This window comes from Dermacentor andersoni, chromosome 1, assembly GCF_023375885.2.
Source record: "Dermacentor andersoni chromosome 1, qqDerAnde1_hic_scaffold, whole genome shotgun sequence".
NCBI lineage: Eukaryota > Metazoa > Arthropoda > Arachnida > Ixodida > Ixodidae > Dermacentor > Dermacentor andersoni.
The window spans coordinates 273,243,056-273,263,396 of NC_092814.1; the positions used below are offsets into that span (position 1 = coordinate 273,243,056).

Here is a 20,341-nt window from a genome sequence, read left to right on the forward strand (position 1 = left end):
GTAAATGCGTGTATATATATATACATTGCGCCGTTTTCTTGCGCTGGAGACCTCTGTAGCAAACGAACCGAAACATTCGCCTCCGTCATTAAAAGCAAAATGAATTCTTACAAAATAAAGAAAAAAGAAGTAAAAGGAATAAGCCTGAAAATCCACTTGTACGAAATTTCCCAGAGGTGCTCGCAACGCGCACACACTAAATAATAAAAAGAAAGAAAACGAACTTGGCTGAAGCGTTTTGCTAAACTGAAAGATGTGAACACTGCATCTGCAAAAATGAAAAGTCTGTTCTTGAAACTTATTCTGCATTGCAGTTATTTTTTAGTCTCTTGTCCGGTCATGTGTCCGGTACAGTGCCCGTGCTTTCGCTTAGCTTTTCTGAGATGTGCGGTAAGAAAATGCGTCTTGTCATTACGTCAAGCTGCCCGGAGAAATTAAGCATTCGGAACACATTTATGCGCAGCGTCAGTGTCAGTAATGATGAAGCTGGCAAAGGTGCATACGCCATCTCTCTATGCCCCGCATTTATACGAGATACTTTCATCGGAAATGGTCACATTTTCGTGTACGTGTGCCAGACACCGCGAGTTTTAATGCTTACGGCGCGGTAAAAATATTTCTATTCGGGCAAGAAGTAACGTACACGCGGATATTTCCGCTCAGGAGAAGGAACGTGGCATGGCCTACTGTACTGATAGGAACAGGTCAAGCGCGCTATATACCGCTTTGGTTACTGGCGCTCTTGCACAGAGCAGTCGCTGTAAGCATAGTGTATAAAGTAACACTAAAGAAAGAAACACTAAATCAGTTTAGATTGGTAAAGTTTTTTTTTTCAACACTAGTATATTTTTCGTCAATTTCGCGGCAAGAGGTTGGTTACTATAACATAAAATCAAGGCCAAGCTTTCACATATGTATATTTTTTTACTTCGCGCCGGAGCGTCAGTTTGAGATTTCGTCACACTGACGAACCGCGCCGGCACGTCAGTGTGACGTCACAAATTTCAGGGTATCTTGTTTTCGTATTTGGGTGGTTGTGCCGCGGCAAAAGTTGTAAAACTCTCTAAGTTGGGCCTTTGGCTCCTTTAGAATACGATATAATCCATCGTTATCAATAACAAGTTAACTAGGCCCAATCAGACATCGTCCAATTGCATGACGTCACGGTTAGTGGGTGTGTAAACTTCCAAGGCGGCGTCGCCGCCCATCTTTCGTTTTTTTTTTAAATAGTCTTTTTTTCTTCTGCCCCATAAGATCCTCTCTCAAGGTAGAAGTGACTTTTATGTATTGTAGAAGCGTAATTTAATAATAGAGCTAAACTGATTTTGCTCATTAGTGTCACTTTAATAGTATCAGAAATATTAGACGCAACATAGTTCTCAGCATCTACCAGTTCACGGTGTATGAGAAGAACGAAATGTGAACTTTGCAAGTGCACAAAGCAACGGGCTGCATTTCTTATTTGAAGCTTGCCTCGTGGTATAAATGTTTATTTAAATAAAAGCGTGGATGCACACTTCATCGTGAATAAATTGCAGGTGTGGCTTAGCGAGCTCACGCACACGAACGCTTTCGTTCACTTGGCATGCGCGGGAAACGAATGCTTTGAACCAAGGCGCGTGCAAACCACCGGCGTACCTGGCCCTAGTGAGGTCGGTGTCCTTGAGCGCAGAGCCCTGAATGTAGATGACCCTCTGCGCCCACATCGGTATTTGAAGAATCATCTTCATCGTCGCGTCCACTTCGCATGGCGACAGAAGTACGACGTAATAGTCCTGCGCGTAGTGTCGGCGAAGGAAAAAAAGAGAAAAGATGCGCATTACTGAACTAAAGAAAGGCGCAGCTACTAAACTTGTAGTACACAATAACCTGTACTATACATGAACTTGTATTACGAGATCTTTCAATTCTTGCTAAAGAAAATCGCAGGTTATCGCAAGGAATTCCCTCCCTTGTCAATGCCCCGTCAGCTTTATCACATATACAGTTCTTCGCTATCTCAGCAAAAAGACGCTAATGCATAAGCTGAGTTGTTTTCAGTTGACAGTGCTCCCCATGGTGTTTTTAACTTGCCGAAACAAAGCAAACAGTGCGGTGGCTAATTATTACAAGGTTAACTTCATACACACACTTCACAAGAAGTCAAACTCGTCAACAGATGTACAGAGTATAGAAAATTTGACATGTCTGCAGGCTACAATAACGAGTGCAATTGTGATAACGAAGCAAAGTAAACAAAAAAGCCCCATGAAAGGTTCAAAACATACGGCTAACACGTGCAGCATGCTTTACTGGCATCTAAAAAATCGTTCTGCCTGGTAAGTCCAACACGAGTACCTAGTGACCACTGTGTTGCATGCAACACAGCGGTCGCAAGCCAGGGAGCAAGATTTCGCTTATCGACCCATCCGATGGAAAAGAGAGAGAGAGAGCGTGGCAGACAACTACGCCAAGCTGTGCGTTTTTCGGCTGCACCTGTAGGAGCGGGTGCGCGTAGAACTCGTTGAGGAAGTCCATGACGGTGTCGGCGCGCAGCGTGGTGGAGCAGACTACCACGTGGCGCTCGCTCTGGGCTCGATGCATGCTGTAAGTGCCGCCCAGCTTCTGACGCTCCATCCAGGTGTAGGCGAGCTGCTCGAACTGCGTCGGCAGCACTATGAGCGCCGCGCAGATCATGGCCACCATGAAAAGCTGCGACGGCCAAACGTCTGGCTTGAAGTCGCCGTAGCCCACCGTGGACAGCGTCACCACCACGAAGTAGAAGCTCTCAAACAGGTCCACGTGCTCCACGCCGGCCCTCTGAAAGTGCTGGAACCCGCACACGCTGCAACGAATGCAAGATCGCATTTAACGCCGATGCGTCAACCATCGTTTGTTTCCACCGTGAACGATGGAATAAAATTCTCCTAATCTGCCGTCGTTATAACAACTCTTCAGCTTCGTCGTCACTATTGGGTGTTTCAAACTTAACAGCACCACAATGCCTAACCTCATACTCGTGTGGATTCGTCTTATCTTTTGCGAGTCCATTTTGTGCGTTTGCTTTGTTCATCTACCACAATGATATTTTGATTGAGCTCTTATGGGAAGTTCTCTAAGCCTCACTCAACCCAGTTGTAACGATCGAATACTTGCGGTTATGCCTTGCGGTATTATTTTCTGCCGAATACAGAACGATGGGGCTCTTTACGTAACACCATTCGTTCGTGGTGAGTTAAGGTATGCTTACTCACTAGAGGATGCTGCTGACTTTAGTTTATCTGTGAATTATCTTTAACGCCCTCTCCTGTCACAGTTTGCAATGGGTATGCATGACGTAAAAGCTAAGATACAAAATAGTAAGAGCCAAATACTGAGCATATCATCGATCTTTCTTTTACACCTTCGAGATTAGTCTCTAGCTTCGAAATTTTAATGAGTGGTTTCCGTTTTTGGATGCTTGGCGCAAGACGCGCACGCATGAAATTATGGCGACAGGTCTGGTGTTAATTGTGCCGTATGCATGACTAATGACTAATGTATGCATTTCAGCTCATATATTCGTGCGCTTATCAATCTGTCATCCACGCTATCTGGTGACGTCACGCACGACATCAGAAAGTTTTCGCGCATATTGTAAAGCTTCTTCTCCAATATTACGGCATGCTTCTTCTGCCTAGGTTTGATCATCTTGGAAATGCTCCAAGTTACGCTGGAATAAAAATAGAAATATTAAATTGTGGGGTTTAACGTCCAGAAACTGCACAGTGGGCTATTATAAGTGGAGGGCTCCGGCGTGTTCACTTTGACCACTAAAGGGTCTTTAACGTGCACCAAAAAGAACGGTACACAAGCGTTTTACTATTCCGCCCCCATCAGAATCCTGCCGCCGTGGCCGGAAATCGGGAAAATAACGTTTACAAATATACTGACCCCGTCATTGCTCACAATCAGTGATTGCATGCGCAGCAAGTAAGCAAGAATTGTCCTCACAAAGCACGCGCTACATTTTCACCACCACCTATGTAGCAGCACTTTTACAGCAATGGATGTTATGGGCTCTTAACGGATTTGAATATGTTCGGAGAAGTGCAGGTACGTAGTCGTCGTGCTACGTAACACGTCGCGCAGGTTTCCTAAAAACAGCAGCGATTTCGCGAGGAAAGTACTCTGCAACACCTTATATCGGTTCGCACCGGTATACTATAGGGCCTAACGCTATGAGCAGTGTGCCTTTAGGTACACGACTGATGCGTCATTACTTGTACGCAATGGCTTGGGCCTGAAACTTGTGCGCGATACATTCGCTCACCTAGTGAATATGAGGCAGAGTAAGGTGGCGGTGAGGATGAGCAGCCGCTGTGAGAGTGCGGACTGGGACTTCTGAAGGGCTCGATGTAAATCGTTCTGGAAAGACAAGCGGGAAAACTGCGGCACTTGCACTCACGAGCACTCACGCGTCGCGAGGTGTCAGTCCGTCGCACATAGGCCGTCTTTTGGGGCCACAGCGTGGTCAACGACCGACTATATGGAGCGACGCCACGTCACAGCCTCAAGCAATTGTATGCAGATTAGAGGTGCTCCCGTTTAACTTCGCATTTCAGGTCATGCTAGTAACGTATCATTAAACACACTGATAAAAGATATTGGAGCTTAGAGAACGCGTCATTTTTACTACTGCTTGGGAAAAAGTTAAAAGGAAAACTCTAGAGGGCATGCGCATCGGGCTAAGAGATTGTTTTTCAGGCACAATTAGAGAGCAGTGTGACGAAAAGCTCCATGAAAGCGCAAGCCCGAGTTGTTTATAATGCGTACCGAGAGTTACATGTCCTCATAAAAAAGCCTCGCGGCGGCGTTTCTTAACGGTTTTCTTTTTTTCTTTTTGCCAGCCCATATTACACAGGTTGACTCGCGAACTGAATGCGAGTTTACATTAGCTTCCACCGTGGCTACCGTCTATACATGTTTGATTAGACGAGAACAAACTGCAAATAAGAGAGAATGTCGTATATACTTACAAACATGTTTTCCAGTACAAACTTCGCAAGCCAACAGTTAAGAAACACTGGTATAAATACATTCCGTAAAGGTGCATAAAATATCTGGAATAAAACAACAAAAGGACGACGAATGAGATGATGGTGACATTTTTTGTAAGCAAAGCACGGACATCGCTTTCTGGCACAGGCACAGAAAGCATCACTCCGCGAATGTCCAGACTCCGTTACAAACATAAATTCATAATTTGTATGTGGACCAGTGTCGCCAATTTGAAAACACGAACCTAGCAGAGTAAATGAACACACGTGCACGCGTATACGTTGCTGCTGCGTAAACTAACAAATATAAGAGCTACCGGAACCTACGATGGCACACGTCAATGGATGCACTTAAAAGTGAAGCGGGAGAATTATTAGTGTGTGTCTTTCTGACTGTTCCTGATTAATAGAAAAATGAATAGATAACGTGCTACCAGCAGAATACGAACACGCGGTGTGATCGTGGGGTGTGCGGTGCGATACCATTTAAGGGCTGTCATCTCGTCAACCTTTGCACATGAATATGTACTTAATGGGGCTTAAGGTTGTTCACTAGCGCCGCTCCTACCAGCGCACCACCGCCGGTAGGTGTTAAAGCAGAATGTTAAAGCATGTAATGGTATTACATTGAATGTGCCCCGTAGAACGCAGTAGAAACTCTGAGCAGGTACATAAGCTTTCAATGGCTTGCAGGACATTGCAGCAGCAACGGGAATGACCACGCCGACGAAGCCGCCCGATCTGCAAATGAAAGTGGTCTACGTGTCTTGATTCCGCTTTCGCGAACAGACGCTGCGGCTTGGTTTGATGTCCCGTGAATCTACTTTGCCCCTGAGGGACTCGAACATTTTTACCATGTGTCGTTTGCGTTCGTTGTCTCCAGACATACGGATTAACCTACCGCCTGGGTTACCATGTACGACGTGAACAGACCATGCTGTACCACCTGTGGCTATGTGTTGTATTTACGAATTCATATATTTCCCTTATTGGAATAGCCAACAGCCCCACGTGCGACACATGCAAGAGCAATGAGACGCTCGCACACATTATGTATGTCTGCCCGCGATATAGTGCCCACAGACAAGTGCTGTGCAGAGTACTGGACCAGTTGGACAATCGTCCACCATCAGAACTCAAAGCTTTAGGTCAGTACTCCACAGAAAATCCGCGCTGAAGGCCTTACTCGCGTTATTAAGGTTCCTGCGGTCTACAGGGCTTCACGATAGACTTTAAGAACGCCGCCACCTACCGCTCTCTAGCGTACGCGGTTTGTTCGTGCTCGTCTCTATTTCTCTATATCTCCCCCTTCCACTCTCTTTCTATTTTTATCCCCCTTCACCCTTCCCCCCGTGCAGGGTAGCCAACCGGAACTGCCTCTAGTTAACCTCACTGCCTTTCTATGCGTCCTTTTCTTACTCTCTCTGTGAACACGTGGTCTGAGGCTAATAAATAGAAAAATCCAAGAATGATTGAGCCGAAGTATTCGGCTAAGCGCAACTGCAGCACTTAAAGTGGTGATTAATTTTTAGATTTTTAACATTGTGGTTTGTAGAAAGAACGACATGTTGCATAACATGGTCACTGTACATTGTAGCAACCTAACCTTAGGCAACAGAAAGGAAATTCAAACCACGTATGCATGAGCAACATGCTCCCTCATTGTGTGTGCATGCTTGCGCGTGGATGTGTGCACGTGTTCTCTACAGTTACACTCTTTCAAATCCGAATGCGCATGAAAGTACAATAACGTTAGCCGGTGTGGAAGAATGCTTAATTTATATATATATATATGTATGAACAAGTGTGTCATCGCCGTTTTTTTTTCACATAGCTGGGAATTCATAACGATGACGCCTGCATATGTGTGTGTCTCTTTTTCTCTCTGATCATTGGCAGAACTGCTTTATGATCTCCTTTGATCTCCTATTTCCACCAAATAGTTTTGAGCGAGAGAGAAAAGGATAAGTGAAAGGCAAGGCGGCTAAGCAGGACTGAATGCGATTTGCAACCCTGAACTGGGACAAATGGAGGAAAAGGTTATCAGAAGTCACCAATGTAGTGCACATTGTTAGTGCTGTGTCAAAATAGTTTCGAAGAAGCTGCCATATTACATACGCGTCACCGAAAGCAGAAAGAAATACACACGCAAAGAGAATGTATTTGTCTCTGTTAGATGGATACGAGCGGAACATTTCTCAGTGATAAGAGATTCAAGCATCGGTGTTGCAGAAGCAAAATGGTCACTAGCTCTAGGCCAACGCAAGAACAAATGCGAATCTGACCACGAAGTGCTCAGCTGTCCAAAGAAGCAGCAGTAAAAATAAGAATAACCACCCCATGAATTCGCCGAATCTCCTCTGTATTCTTCCAAGCCTACAACGATGGTGATGCCTCAAGAGGCACAGGCCAGACTGGTTGGACAGAGGAGACCACGGCGTTATAGGGACAAAGTTTTAGGAATGATTAGTCGCATCGTTGTAAAGTCAAATCTCCCCTGCTTCGTTCACTGCTAGTCACGGCCAAAGCGAAATTGCATTCAACTTGCAGTACGTTATACCAGACAATGTATGCGCATTCGGCCGGTTCTGGGGAGCCGGAAGAAAAATGGCTTTTTGCTCCATTAGCATTCTTTGAGTTGCCGAGCGCTTCGCGTCTCGAGTACCACGAGATACGCTGACCACAAAAGGTCGCACTATATCAGGCAAGTGAGCAACTAAAAGGCGATCATCTGGGCGCGTTGGAAACTTATGCGATGTTTGCGCGTCCTCTCGTAAATGTGCTCCACTTGAGCGATGTTGCATGCGATGTCCGTTATGTGGTGTGGGCGGGATCATACTCTTAGGCAGACAAAGCAACGAAACAGGGATTGGGAGAGAAGTGCAGTTACTCACAGTGACTATAAATGGTACATTGTTGACAATTTCCAGAAGGAAGCGGAAAGACAGGAGTTGTCTCCAAATGTTTCCCTGAAAAGTAAAGTGAACAGCAGAGATGAGAACTCATGAAGCTGAAAGCGTCAGAAGAAGCGAAAAACACATAAAGCTATCTACACACACACTCTTCCCTTCGATTGATTCGCGGTCGATTACAAGTTCGTGCATCGTCCTTATACACAACTGCTACTTGTGAACAACTAGTTACGAAACATTTTGACTGTAGGCTGTGGTAACAAGCAGCGGGGTGAAGGCTGACTCAGTACCAGCATTATTACGCTACGACACTGGCCTGCTATGCGATGTTCCGTTGTTGATCAGGAAAGTATGAAGATTAGTCAGGCTGTTTACGTCTCCAGTGTTTACGTTCCTTCAGTGAATGTGGTCCTTACGGTGGCCTCATTTCTGCATTTTGGCAGTGTGCAAATTTTCGCGACAGTGTCACTCATAGGTTACACAGACCCTTCGACTGCGCATTCTTTTCTTTTCTTCGTTCTTTTAGTGGTGAACTCAAAGGATAGTCGATACCACATTTGTCTACCTAATTTTGCGCCATATGGTTCGTTATGGTTCAGAATTAAACACGATCTATTTGCCTCGTCCGTACACACACCGCTGTAATAAGACGTTGCGACTAGGTCAAGCGATTCTCAGAAAGTACCGAGAAACTGTCATCAAACGCCTTCGACTATTTGTGCTGGAGGAACTCAGAAAAGTCGCTGGTCGGCATGTTCTTTCGTCTAAAGTTGCTGTGCATTACGCGAGTGCTGCACCGTTATGTTGTGGCACAGCTCAAGCCATGTTTCGACGCGTGAAATGTGGCCAGACACCGAAAACAAACGGAGATGTCTGGGCGTAAGGGTGATTACCCGAATAAGGGCCCAGGACTGACGATGCCAAGAGATGAGTCCGAGCCAAACAAACAAAACAAAAGGAACCAAGAAAGCAGAAGCATCTTGGGCTCTTTTTTGTCGCTGTGAGACCCCCATATCATGTCCAGCAATCTCTGCGTTTATTTTTAGATTGTTTCTTGAACAAAACTGCTCCGTTCTCAGGGCATGTGCAATTATTATATTTAGGGCTATGTGCGAATCCCCTCTCTGGCTCACCACTGCATTAATTCAACGCCATAAATACAAAAAATACTTACACACAACGCCGAAAGTGCCTGCTAATACTGGCCGTCACCTCTCACCAGTCGTATATTGACTGCGACTGACCCAATGACAATTGTTATAGCGACTTTCCATTGGCTTTCGAGGCGTCTCCAGCGGTCGTCGCCGTTTCACCTCCCACGTAATTATCATCATCACGTCGTCATGTCATGCATAAGATGTGAAGATTGAAGAAAGAAGGCATAACAGCCAGTATGGAACTGGGGGACTTCACTCTCGAAAATTAACGCTCCAGCGCACTGCGCAACAATGACATCGGAGGAAAGCAAGCGTGCTAAGTGTTACCATTGGTTTACGAGTAGCTGGTTGAGTTACGCACCGCGGTGCGCAAACATAATAAAGCAGCACCGAGCTGAAAGAAGTTAAGCTATACTGGCGACAGGAGACATATTGTTAAGAAACAAGAACAACAACACAACAGGAAACAAAAGACCGGATAGGAAAGAGAGGGAAGCAAGAAGCCGCGGTTCTGCAAAAGCAGATTGTTTGCGCGCCGCTGCCAATGTCTTCTGCAGCTGGTACATTGCGCCAAATTTAGCAAAGGTTGGTGCGCGTAATAATGCGTTAACCATTGTTGTTATGATTAGTAGTTTGCACAAAACTACACTGTTTTTTCTAGTCACGGCTCTAAGTAATGGCATCCTTCCACTGCACTTCTGTAACAGCGCAAGGAGAATCTTTCGCAGTCGGCCAATTCGTATGGCCTCTTTTGTTTCGAGAGCTCCTGTCTTTTAATCTCGGCTCCATGAGCTGTGCGCTCTTTTAATCTAGCATTGTGCAAGGGCGTCTTTTTGCTGTTTTATTCAGTCTGTACTACTGTGATCAGTTAGGTCTCTCGCGAGAGATTTTGTCGGCTTTATGCAGTATTTCAGCACGGTGGCGTGCTTCATTTGATGAGTATCCAAAGGTACTATACACACTACGTCTCTCGCCGACGGGTGCTTCGTTATTTCCCCTGAATTCCCTGTTTCTCTCCCTAATCGCAAGAGAGCCGGATTTAGGCCTGACGTATCCCGTACAACGCCTGTGGATCTTCGGTGCCTCCTACGATAATTTTCTGTTTGCTTGCTTAGAGTTGCTCTGAGCAGCGTGGTTCGTTCTCCCCTCCGCGAAACCCTATACTGATGACGTCTTTGATCTTGAATGACGCATATTTGCATACACTGGCGCCTAATATCATAGGGTAACATTGATTGCAGTGCCTGAATTGGCGAAGAGGGGAGCTTGTTGACTTACTGAAAGTGTAAGAGTTCCGCTGACGCAATGCAAGTTCGGAAATTATGCAGCTCTTCTGCGCTCCCTAATCCGTCGTAGCATCCCCAGCATCCCTCACTCAGTTAGCGAAGAGTCACGACGCCGCGACGCGTAACTTCGCTTAAGAATGCACAAAATATTTATTATTGTTTCAAGAAACTCAATGCATGTCATTATTGCTATTTATTTACCACCGCCATTTATACCCGTATCGATTTGTTTTCTTTTTCTTTCTTTTTTCTCGTTATTGGGCTCATGCTGGCGGTATACCTTAATACCGTAGTTCACTTCCCGAGTCCACCTCAAGGCGCCCCCATTAGGCATCCCGTTAGGCGAACCGTCATGAACGGATCAACTGTACGCCCTCTGCTGAGGCCCATTTCTCGCTCTAATGCTGCAGTAAAGAATGTGAGAGGGGTCGCAGAAGCATAGCTGTTATGCTGCAAGTACCGCTTCTTCGATGAAACTTTCAGGTAACAAAAAAAAAAAAAAAAAAAGAAGTCTGTAGCGTTACGTGCCAAAACCTCCGGTCTGGTTATCAGGCATGCCGTAGTGGAGGACTCTAGATTGATTTTGACCACCTGGAGTACTTTAATGCGCACCCAATGCACGGTACTTGAGTGTTCTCGCATTTTTCTCTTCATCGAAATGAGGCCGCCGCAGTTTGAGATCGAACACACTCATATGTGTATAAGCATACCACCGTAATCGAGAATATCCGAGAGAAGTGCCCAAATATCTGAGAGAAGTGCCCAAGCACGTTCGCCTTACTCTAACAAACTTGGCACGCGAACCCATGCAATCTTTTCTTTTAGCATTCTCGTGAACAGAGCCTTCCCACAAAACGCATTCAATCTTGCGCGCTTCAATTTCCTTCCTTCCAAGAGCGCCCGCGAGAAGTTCACGCAGCTGTGCAAACCAGAAGTTGCTATTGCTCATCTCAGATTCTCAGATTCTCAGAAGTATCTTAGTCTTTTTTGTCGGGCGCGGTGCGTGGTCTTTGGAGGCACGCTCGCTTTCGGCGACGTGAGCCATTAATTATGATGGAAATTAAGCGACGAGAAATCTAATTAAACGAGAGCTCACGCAAGAGAACTACATTATCTCCGATGAGAAGAACACGACGAAGGAAGAAGATACAACTTTAAAAGATATATATAGTTTAACGAAATGCGGCGGTTGTCTCCTTCACGCACCATGAACATGGTTAGATGCGAATAGTATAAAAGGCCATCCGAGAATCAATATTGAATTCAATTTGCAAAGACTTTGTTTTCCATGCGTCTGGAACTTAGTTAAAAAAAAAATCACTAGGAGAGTCCTTGTGGCTGTATGCTGGCGATGGCTACTCGATCTGTAATAAAATATACAAAATAATACAATATGCGGGGTGCTTATTTAGAATATACATATTTCTTTTAATAAAAAAGCCATGAGCGTAGCGAGTGTGGCGTTTTTCCAGAGGAGTTCCCAAGTGAGGCAGACAGACATTGTCGCTAATAGCGTGAATTCCCGAAGACTAAAGAAGAAAAGATTTGCTAATTATCTTTTTACTAGAACCTTGAGGGCAGTTGTTTATATGGCAAATTTGGAGACAATCACATTTTAATGCACCCCCATTTTTTTTTAATCTTGAAAATCCCGCCTAATTTAAAATGTTCATCATCAAATCCGGGCAATAACGAAACCGAGCGCGCCGGGAGCGCATAAATGACCACCCCACTGTCATACGAGACGAAATGCCCCGTGACGAAAAGCAGGACGAAATTTTAAACTGAACGTCACCACCAGTCGCTGCACATACTGATGCATCAAGTTTTGCCTGGCAATAATCTGCCGCAACGGCCCATCAATATTTACCGCGACATGCGATCATTCAAACATCGTCACACACTACGTGCTGCATGTTATACCTGGACCGAGCAGCCAGGCGCCGTGAGTCCTTATGTTGAAATTCAATAATGAATATCGCGAATTAGATGCGATATTCAAAATTGTGGCACATTAAAACGTGACTGCCTCCAAATTTGACATAAGGAACTGCTGCCAAAAACTCTAATAAAAAACTTAATTTGCTAATTCTTGTTGATTAGTCTTCTAAAGCCTACGTTATTAGAGGAAAAGTATGTCCGCCTCGCCTGGTAACACCTCGGCAAGTACGCCACGTTCACTCGTAGCTTTTCTTATAAAAAGGTTCTGTATTCTGAGAAACACCACATTACATTATATATATATATATATATTGTGAGACAAGGTTTAGGCAGTCAGTCTCCTCTTTATTCTCCCGAGTGAGAGCCCCCAAAACGGTGATGATGTGTATGTGCAGATGAGAATATGAGGCGTATGCATGATGCTCAGACTAATTTCTCCGCGCGCGACTTAGCCAGGAAGGAAACGCCGAACGAATCGTCTGAGACGCGAAACGTGAACGATCTCCAAACCATGATAACGATGGTCCGAGCAAACGTCTACGGGAGTAACGCGATAGTTCACGGGGGATGTTTGTTCATTAATAATGTAGGGTCCAAGGAAGCGGGATTCAAACTTCTCACACAAACTGGGTGTACGAATGGCCGTCCAAAGGAGCACCTCTCCAGAAAGAAAGGAGACGTCGCGACGAAAAATGTCATAACGTTGCTTGTGATCTAGTTGACTGACTTCTGTGTTGAAGCGAGCACGTTGACGGCATTACTCAAGTCTCGAGACGAACTGTTCTGGTATACTGGCCGAGGTGTTGGGGCATTGAAGAAAGCGGCGTCCATGGTGAATGTCGGTGAACGGCCGTAAACTAGGTAGAAAGGTGAGGACCCCGTAGTTCGTCGGATAGCGGTGTTGTGAGCAAACGTCACAAAAGGTAAAAGTTTGTCCCAGTTGTTGTGGTTTGGCCCGATATACATTGATATCATATCTGTTAGTGTGCGATGAAATCGCTCTGTTAAGCCATTTGTTTGAGGGTGACACGCGGATGTCTTCTTATGAACTGTGCCACAAGCTCCGAGTACTTCTTCGATCATTGTTGACATGAAAGTCTTGCCGCGGACACTTAACAGTACACGAGGTGCACCATGACGCAGCACAATGGCATCCAGAAAGAAGGCGGCAACGTCTGAGGCTGAACTAGAGCGTAGGAGAGCGGTCTCTGCCTAACGTGTGAGCTGGTCAATAGCTGCCACGATCCATCGATGACCTGCCGGCGTCATGGGCAGTGGGCCGACTAGGTCTATCCCAACGATGGCAAAGGGTGTCTCGGGACATGGGATGGGCTGTAAAAGGCCAGCAGAAGGCGAAGTCGGTCGTTTTCGCTGTTGACACTGGACGCAAGAAGCGACGTACTTAGCCATGCCTGGCCAAAAGAAACGGCTCCTAACGCGGTGGTATGTTTTCTGAAAACCCAAATGGCCAGCAGATGGGTCTTCGTGAAAGGCTTCAAGGAGTTGTGTGCGCAGCGAACGTGGAAGAACAGGCACCCAGCGGTGTCCGTCGGAGTTGTAAATGTAGCGGTGCAGCACATCGTTGTCGAGCTTAAATAGTCGCAGTTGTCGACGTAATTTGGCATTTGGTGCAGAAGTAGTTCCGCACAGGCGTTGCATAATGCTGTTGCAGTAGGGATCAGAACGTTGACACGAGACGAGTTGAGGGACGCGATTGGAAGATAACGTGCCAGTAACCGCTAGAGGTAATAACGGGAATGGAGACTTAGTCTCATCATCAAGTGGCGAGCGATGGAGAGATGTACTCGAGGAAAATAGGATAGTGGATAGTGGCAGGGGGCAGCGAGAGAGAGCGTCGGTATCTTGATGCTTTTTCCCAGACTTGTAGAAAACGTCAGAATCATGCTTTTGCAAGCGGACCACCCAGCGACCAATGCGTCTAGACAAAGTTTTCATTGACGACAACCAGCATAGAGGCGTGGTGGTCGGTTATGACCGTGAAGTGGCGCCCATAATGATATGGCCGAAATTTTTGTATGGCCCAAACTACTGCGAGGCATTCCTGCTCTGTGATCGAGTAGTTCTTTTCGACAGCCGTTAATGTGCGACTGGCATAGGCAACAACTCTCTCTCGTGTGGTGGCATCACGCTGTAGAAGGACAGCACCGATCCCATGACCACTAGCGTCGGTGTGCAAACAAGTTGGTGCGTTCTCATCGAAGTGACAGAGGACAGGGTCGGTGGTTAATGCTTGCTTGAGGGCTTGAAAAGAAAGTTCGCATTCGTCTGTCCAAGGGAAGGCAGTGCCCGACGTGAGCAACTTGTGCAGCGGCGACGACATGGCAGCAAAATTTTGGCTGAAGAAGCGGCGGAAGTAGGATGCCAGGCCCAAGAAACTTCTCAATTGTTTTTTGATTTTCAGGGCGAGGGAAGCGAAGCACGGCAGCAACCTTGTCGGGATCTGGTCGAACACCATCTTTACTGATAAGGTGGCCGTCCAAGAAGGGGTTCCCGAAGGAGCAGGCAAGTTGGATGTCGTGGTATTGGCCTGCTGGTCTTGGGACGTGGTTGAGTGCAGTTGGTAGAGGTGGCGACCTGAGCAGAGCTCCAGAGATGTAGCGTAGGTGAAGCTGGAGAGAGACCGGGAGCGAGAGGACGAAGGAACCGGCAGCACACTCCACCACTTGCGAGACAAGGTTTAGGCAGTCAGTGTCTTCTTTATTCACCCGCGTGAGAGCCCCACCACCAGACCTCAAAAGGGTGATGATGAGTGTCTACAGGTGAGCATATGAAACGTATTAATAACGCTCACAATATATATATATATATATATATATATATATATATATATATATATATATAGAAAGAGAGAGAGAGAGAGAGAGAGACAGCAATTATACAAGCGGTTGCGCGAAATAACACATCTATAGCCCTCGAAATAAGGCTAAATATCTTCCACGAAGGCATCCAAATAAACAATCCTCGAATAAAATCTTCCCTGTGCGCTATTGGTCGGTCCGCAATTTGTGTAGGGTTCATGGAATACCGTGAGTTTTGATCGCATTTTAAGAGTATACGTTCCTCGAACCACCCAAGTTATTGCAGGGGTGCACTGTAATTGAAGCTTTTAACTCTGAATGCTAGCTTTGGTGGCAGAAATACGACTAGAAAGTGATACGGGGACTGACTGTCCACCTCCTGGATTGATAAGAAAACGACATAGCATATGTTGCTTTTTTAGGCTATATATAATTTAAAAAGAAATTGCCGGTGGCTGCAAGCACAATTTGAATCGTTAAACTGTATTGCTAGAAGAGACGGAAATAAATTTCGCGATAAATGAAATTCGGAATTGAATAATTAACGAACTTTCACTAATTATGCTATACTTAATTACTTTGCGGCACAAATTGCAATAATTTTAACTGATGAGCTGGTGGAGCATATCCACTTGGAACAAATTATGAGAATGTCGCCAGTTTCGAAATATGCGCCGTCAAACTTACAGTAAGAATGCACTGTTGTTCCACCTAATTTCTTTTAACAAAACACCGTTTTATGCATTTACGAACAAAAATAACCCGGACGCCAATGTATTTCATCACACACTTTGGAAATGAATATATCTCAAAACTACAGCGTCACTTTCGGAATTCGTATCAAGTGGATAAGCGCTTGTGTTGTCTTCTCCCTTCGCACCGTCGTCCTGCTGTGCTGTTTCGCACTTCGGAAGCCATGCAACACCAATTAGGCCAACGTTGCGCGCTGTTGTTGTACCCATCTCACAGCAGGCTAGAGAGACCTTGACGAGCACACACCCGCAGCCGACACAGCCGTAAGGAAGGCGGAAATTAGAGAGCTTCAGCCTGTCCATATACCCGTTACCCTTTATGGAATGGGTGGTGTCGAAATCCACGCCCCTGTGACAGCTGTCACTGAGTAATAAAAATAGACCTTGAAGGCTATGCTTTTGCTGGCTGCATGTACCGGAAGCAACTACGGGAGCCGGAACCACGTCATAGACGCTATATATTGGACACCACTTCTATTGAGATATAAAAGGAGACGTGGACCTGAGCAGCCGCGCCATCGGCGCTATCTTGTTGCACCGGAATCAACCAATGTACAATTATTTGTTGAAACAATCGACTATGTTTCACTAGGAAGCTGCAGTAATGTCTCTGGTGGCAAAAGAATTACTATTTATATAAAGTGGCGCTTTTCTTCAAAATTTTCCTTCGGCGAGAACACTCGTGCAAGACGAAGTCATTTGTAAGTGTTTGAAGTTGAATAAAGCGTCGAAAGATGTAGCTGCCAGTACTACTGCTGGTGGAACAGGAAGATACAAGAAGCGATCGCCGAACGACAGAAAGCACCCCGACAGCACAGGAAGGCAAAAACGCAGTTGTCGCAGGATGAAGTAGCCCGAAAATGTGAAATATAACGGGAGAAAATATCTGTGGTTCAAATACTGATGCAAGCAAAGATAAAAGGTGAAAGTGAACGTTGGTTGTCAGAAATACGTGAGAAAAAGTAGGCCACACCTAGAATATTTCGGAGTCACATAAGATCATTAAGCAGGAAGTCTGAAACAATACAAGAACATATCCTAGACGAACGCGGAAACAAACTGGAAGGGGACCCGGCATTAAATTACATCCGAAAAATAAAAGCAAAATCATTCCTAGGCAATGACGAGGTTTTATTTGAAGAAAAAAAGAGCATGAAAGAGAACCAGATGGAAAAGGAGCTGATGCTGACAAATTTCAACTGGAAGAAAGCCGAAGACAAAATTCCTAAGCGCACAGCCAAAGGGCTAGACGAGGTTCCCGTTAGGCTGATTGATGAACTAGGACCAAAAAGTAAGGAAGCTCTGGTGAAACCAGTGGAAAAAACTTTAAAAGATAGACGAATACCAGACAGTTGGCGACAAAGTAGAATTCAATTCAATTCATTTCAAAATCAGTTTATTCAAACGACTAATAAGAAGTACATGTGAATCATCTGGGCCCTTAGCCTTCTCGGCTAGACTTGGGCCCATGCAGGAAGTGCGAAAAAATAATTGTAGCGAGACAACTCAGTATTTCACACGAGATTCATGTAACAGCAGTTATGCGACAGTTATACACAAAGGAAGGCGAAATGCTCAAGAAATTATACAATAGTTAGGAGGACAAAATAAAAGGAAGAATGCATGAAGGAAAAAACACAGACTTATAGTGGAATCGAATATTGCTGGCTCCGGAAAAATTGTTTTATAATCGGCGATTGAGAATTGACCTACTTTTAAGTTAGCAGGCAGTTGGTTCCAAATTTTAGCAGTGGCATAGGCGATAGTTCTTTTACCGTGCACATTATTAACAGCTGGAAGGTTAAAACGACAACTGAAAAAATTTCTAGTTGGACGAGATGGATATACAAAAACAGATGATGATAGTGGGATGTTATGGTTTAGTATATGTATAACCACACAAGCTAGTTTGAAATCCCGCATAGCAAAGGAAGGTGTAATGTCTAAGTGACGAAAGAGCGGTGCGGATCTATCTGTGTGTTTACTATGTGTTATTATTCGAAGTGCTCTTTTTTGTAAAATTCCTATTTGATTTAAGTACGTGTTATACGTAAGTCCCCAAAACTCCACACAGTAAGTCACATTGTTTTGAAAAAGGCAATAATAAAAAATTTTTAATGTGCGAAGCGAGAACTTTCTAGCTTTTATTAGGACAAAGCAAGCCCGTCTCAATTTGCTGCTTACTCGAATTATGTGAGGATTAAAATTGAAAGCTGAATCTAGAGTTATACCAAGATATACCTGTTGATCGACTCGTTCGAGGGGGTTTACGCCTATTCGTAACTCATTTAAGCTATGTGAATTTTTATATGGACTAGAGAACACAATGTATTTAGTATTTGAGGTGTGTATTGTTAATTTATTTTGTAAAAACCACTGGCACATCTCAGAAAGATCACTATTAGCGTGCCTTTCGAGCATATTAGGGTCATGACTAGAGAAGAGAAGGGCTGTGTCATCAGCATACATAATAGTTTGGGCATAATTCAAAGCATCTGGCAGATCATTTATGTACAAGGAAAAGAGTAATGGTCCCAATACCGAGCCTTGAGGCACGACACAAAGGATGGAATGAACGCTTGATACGGATTGGTCGATTTTAACACATTGCTTGTGACCAGAAAGATAGCTTTCGAAAAACTGCTTCGCTTGACCTCTGAATCCATACCGATGTAGTTTTGATAGTAGTATATCATGGTTCACAGTGTCAAACGCTTTTTTAATATCAACAAAAATGCCAATTACATACTCTTTGTTATTTAATGCTTTGTTAATAAATTCACTTAAACACTGTACAGCCGTGGAAGTAGACCTGTTTTTCCTAAAACCGTGCTGGTTGTCTACCAGTACGTTATATTTATCTAGAAAATGGGTAAAACGTTTCATCAATAACTTCTCAAATACTGTGTTAAGGGCGCTAAGTATTGATATTGGCCGGTAGTTCTGGATGTCATCCTTACTACCAGACTTGTATATTGGTGTGACTTGCGCTATTTTAAATGCGTCTGGATATGTGGTCATGTAGAAGGATGCATTAAATAATTTTTCTAAATGCCCACTCAGTTCCTCGATGTGCTGTTTAATGACGAGTAAGGGGATCTTATCTTTACCTGGTGTTCTACCTCCAGTCATTGTTTTAACGGTAGAAATGATTTCATCATGAGTAATGTCATCAAAAACAAAAGAATTAAGTACAGGTGCTGGGAGCTCAGGGGCTTCGTGCGTACTTAGTTGTTTCGCAAGAGTTGGACCTATATTACAAAAGTATTGATTGAAGTCTTACGCAAGGCTTTCTGTGGTTCTAGTAGGTGGGGATAATTTCTGGCAATATATGATCCTTCTCTCGAAGTGTAATGATCGAGTTAACTATTTTCCACATGTACTAATTTAATTTATAAAGGTAAGGGGGAAAAAGATAGAATTCACTCGTATAGACCGTTGACCATTATATCGGGAATATACAGGCTAGCAATGCATGCAATCAAATTAAAGCTACAAGCATGGGCAGAGAATAACGGAATTTGAGGAGAATTTCAGAATGGCTTTAGAATAGGTAGGCGTTTGGATGATAACTGATTTGTTCTTACTCAGTGTATTGATATATCAAGTGTAGAAAGCAGACCGTTATATGTGGCCTTTTTAGACATTACAGAAGCGTATGACAACGTAGACCGCAACATCTTGTGGGTTATTCTAGAAGGGTAATGCTTAGGCGACGATTGTCTACAGCTTTTAAGAGAGATTTGCTTGGAAAATACCGTTTGCGTTGAATGGGAAGTGATGAGGAGTGAGGAGAAAGTTGATATCAACAAGGGGCTGAGGCAGGGGTGCCCTTTATCCACACTCCCGTTTACGATGTACATGGTGACGATTGAGAGGGCGCTGAAAGGAAGTAATATCGGGTTTAATCTCTTATACAAACAGGCGGTTGCAGTAGTAGAGCAGCAGCTTCCAGGTCGATGGCGCAGCCATCTATACCTAAACCTGCTTTAGTCACGACTCCCGTCACGAACGGTAACGACAGTGCGGGCCACCCGCAAAGAAACGCGCGGCGGCCGGTTCCGAGTCTCAACAGCTCGACAAGCTTGACAAGCTCGAATCGGCAGTAAGTGATTGGCGCAAGGCACATGTCACGATAAATGACTGGCGGAAAGAACAAGAAGAAGTGAGGAAGCTGCTTTCTGAAATTCAAACCGGGATCCGCAACATCGGCGTTGCGGTCAATAACCTCACTGCTCGAACAGACAGGGTTGAAACCCACATAGACAAAATCGAGACTCACATAGGCCTTCGCCCAGGCATGGAAATGATTCCCACCACGGGCTCTACAGTCACTCACACTAGTCCTATCTCAGGTAACGCACAAGTACAGCACCACGATGGCCAGCCCCACTAACGAGCTCGTTGTGTGGCAGTGGAACTGTCGGGGCTTCACTAAGAAGCAACCACTGCTGCA

The 20,341-nt window shown here is 44.8% G+C and overlaps 1 protein-coding gene across 5 annotated transcripts in view; it reads right to left on the minus strand.

The window, feature by feature from the left end:
* The window catches only part of SLO2 (slowpoke 2), a 488,163-nt gene that overhangs the window by 61,928 nt on the left and 405,894 nt on the right, over positions 1–20,341 (minus strand). For all 5 annotated transcript variants that reach the window (XM_055063162.2, XM_055063163.2, XM_055063161.2 and 2 more), the window contains 5 exons: positions 7,913–7,987; positions 4,998–5,081; positions 4,292–4,386; positions 2,476–2,824; positions 1,639–1,775 (listed from right to left, as the gene is read on the minus strand). In XM_055063162.2, coding sequence (XP_054919137.1) covers positions 1,639–1,775; positions 2,476–2,824; positions 4,292–4,386; positions 4,998–5,081; positions 7,913–7,987 — 740 coding nt within the window. The remainder of the gene's footprint in view (positions 1–1,638; positions 1,776–2,475; positions 2,825–4,291; positions 4,387–4,997; positions 5,082–7,912; positions 7,988–20,341) is intronic.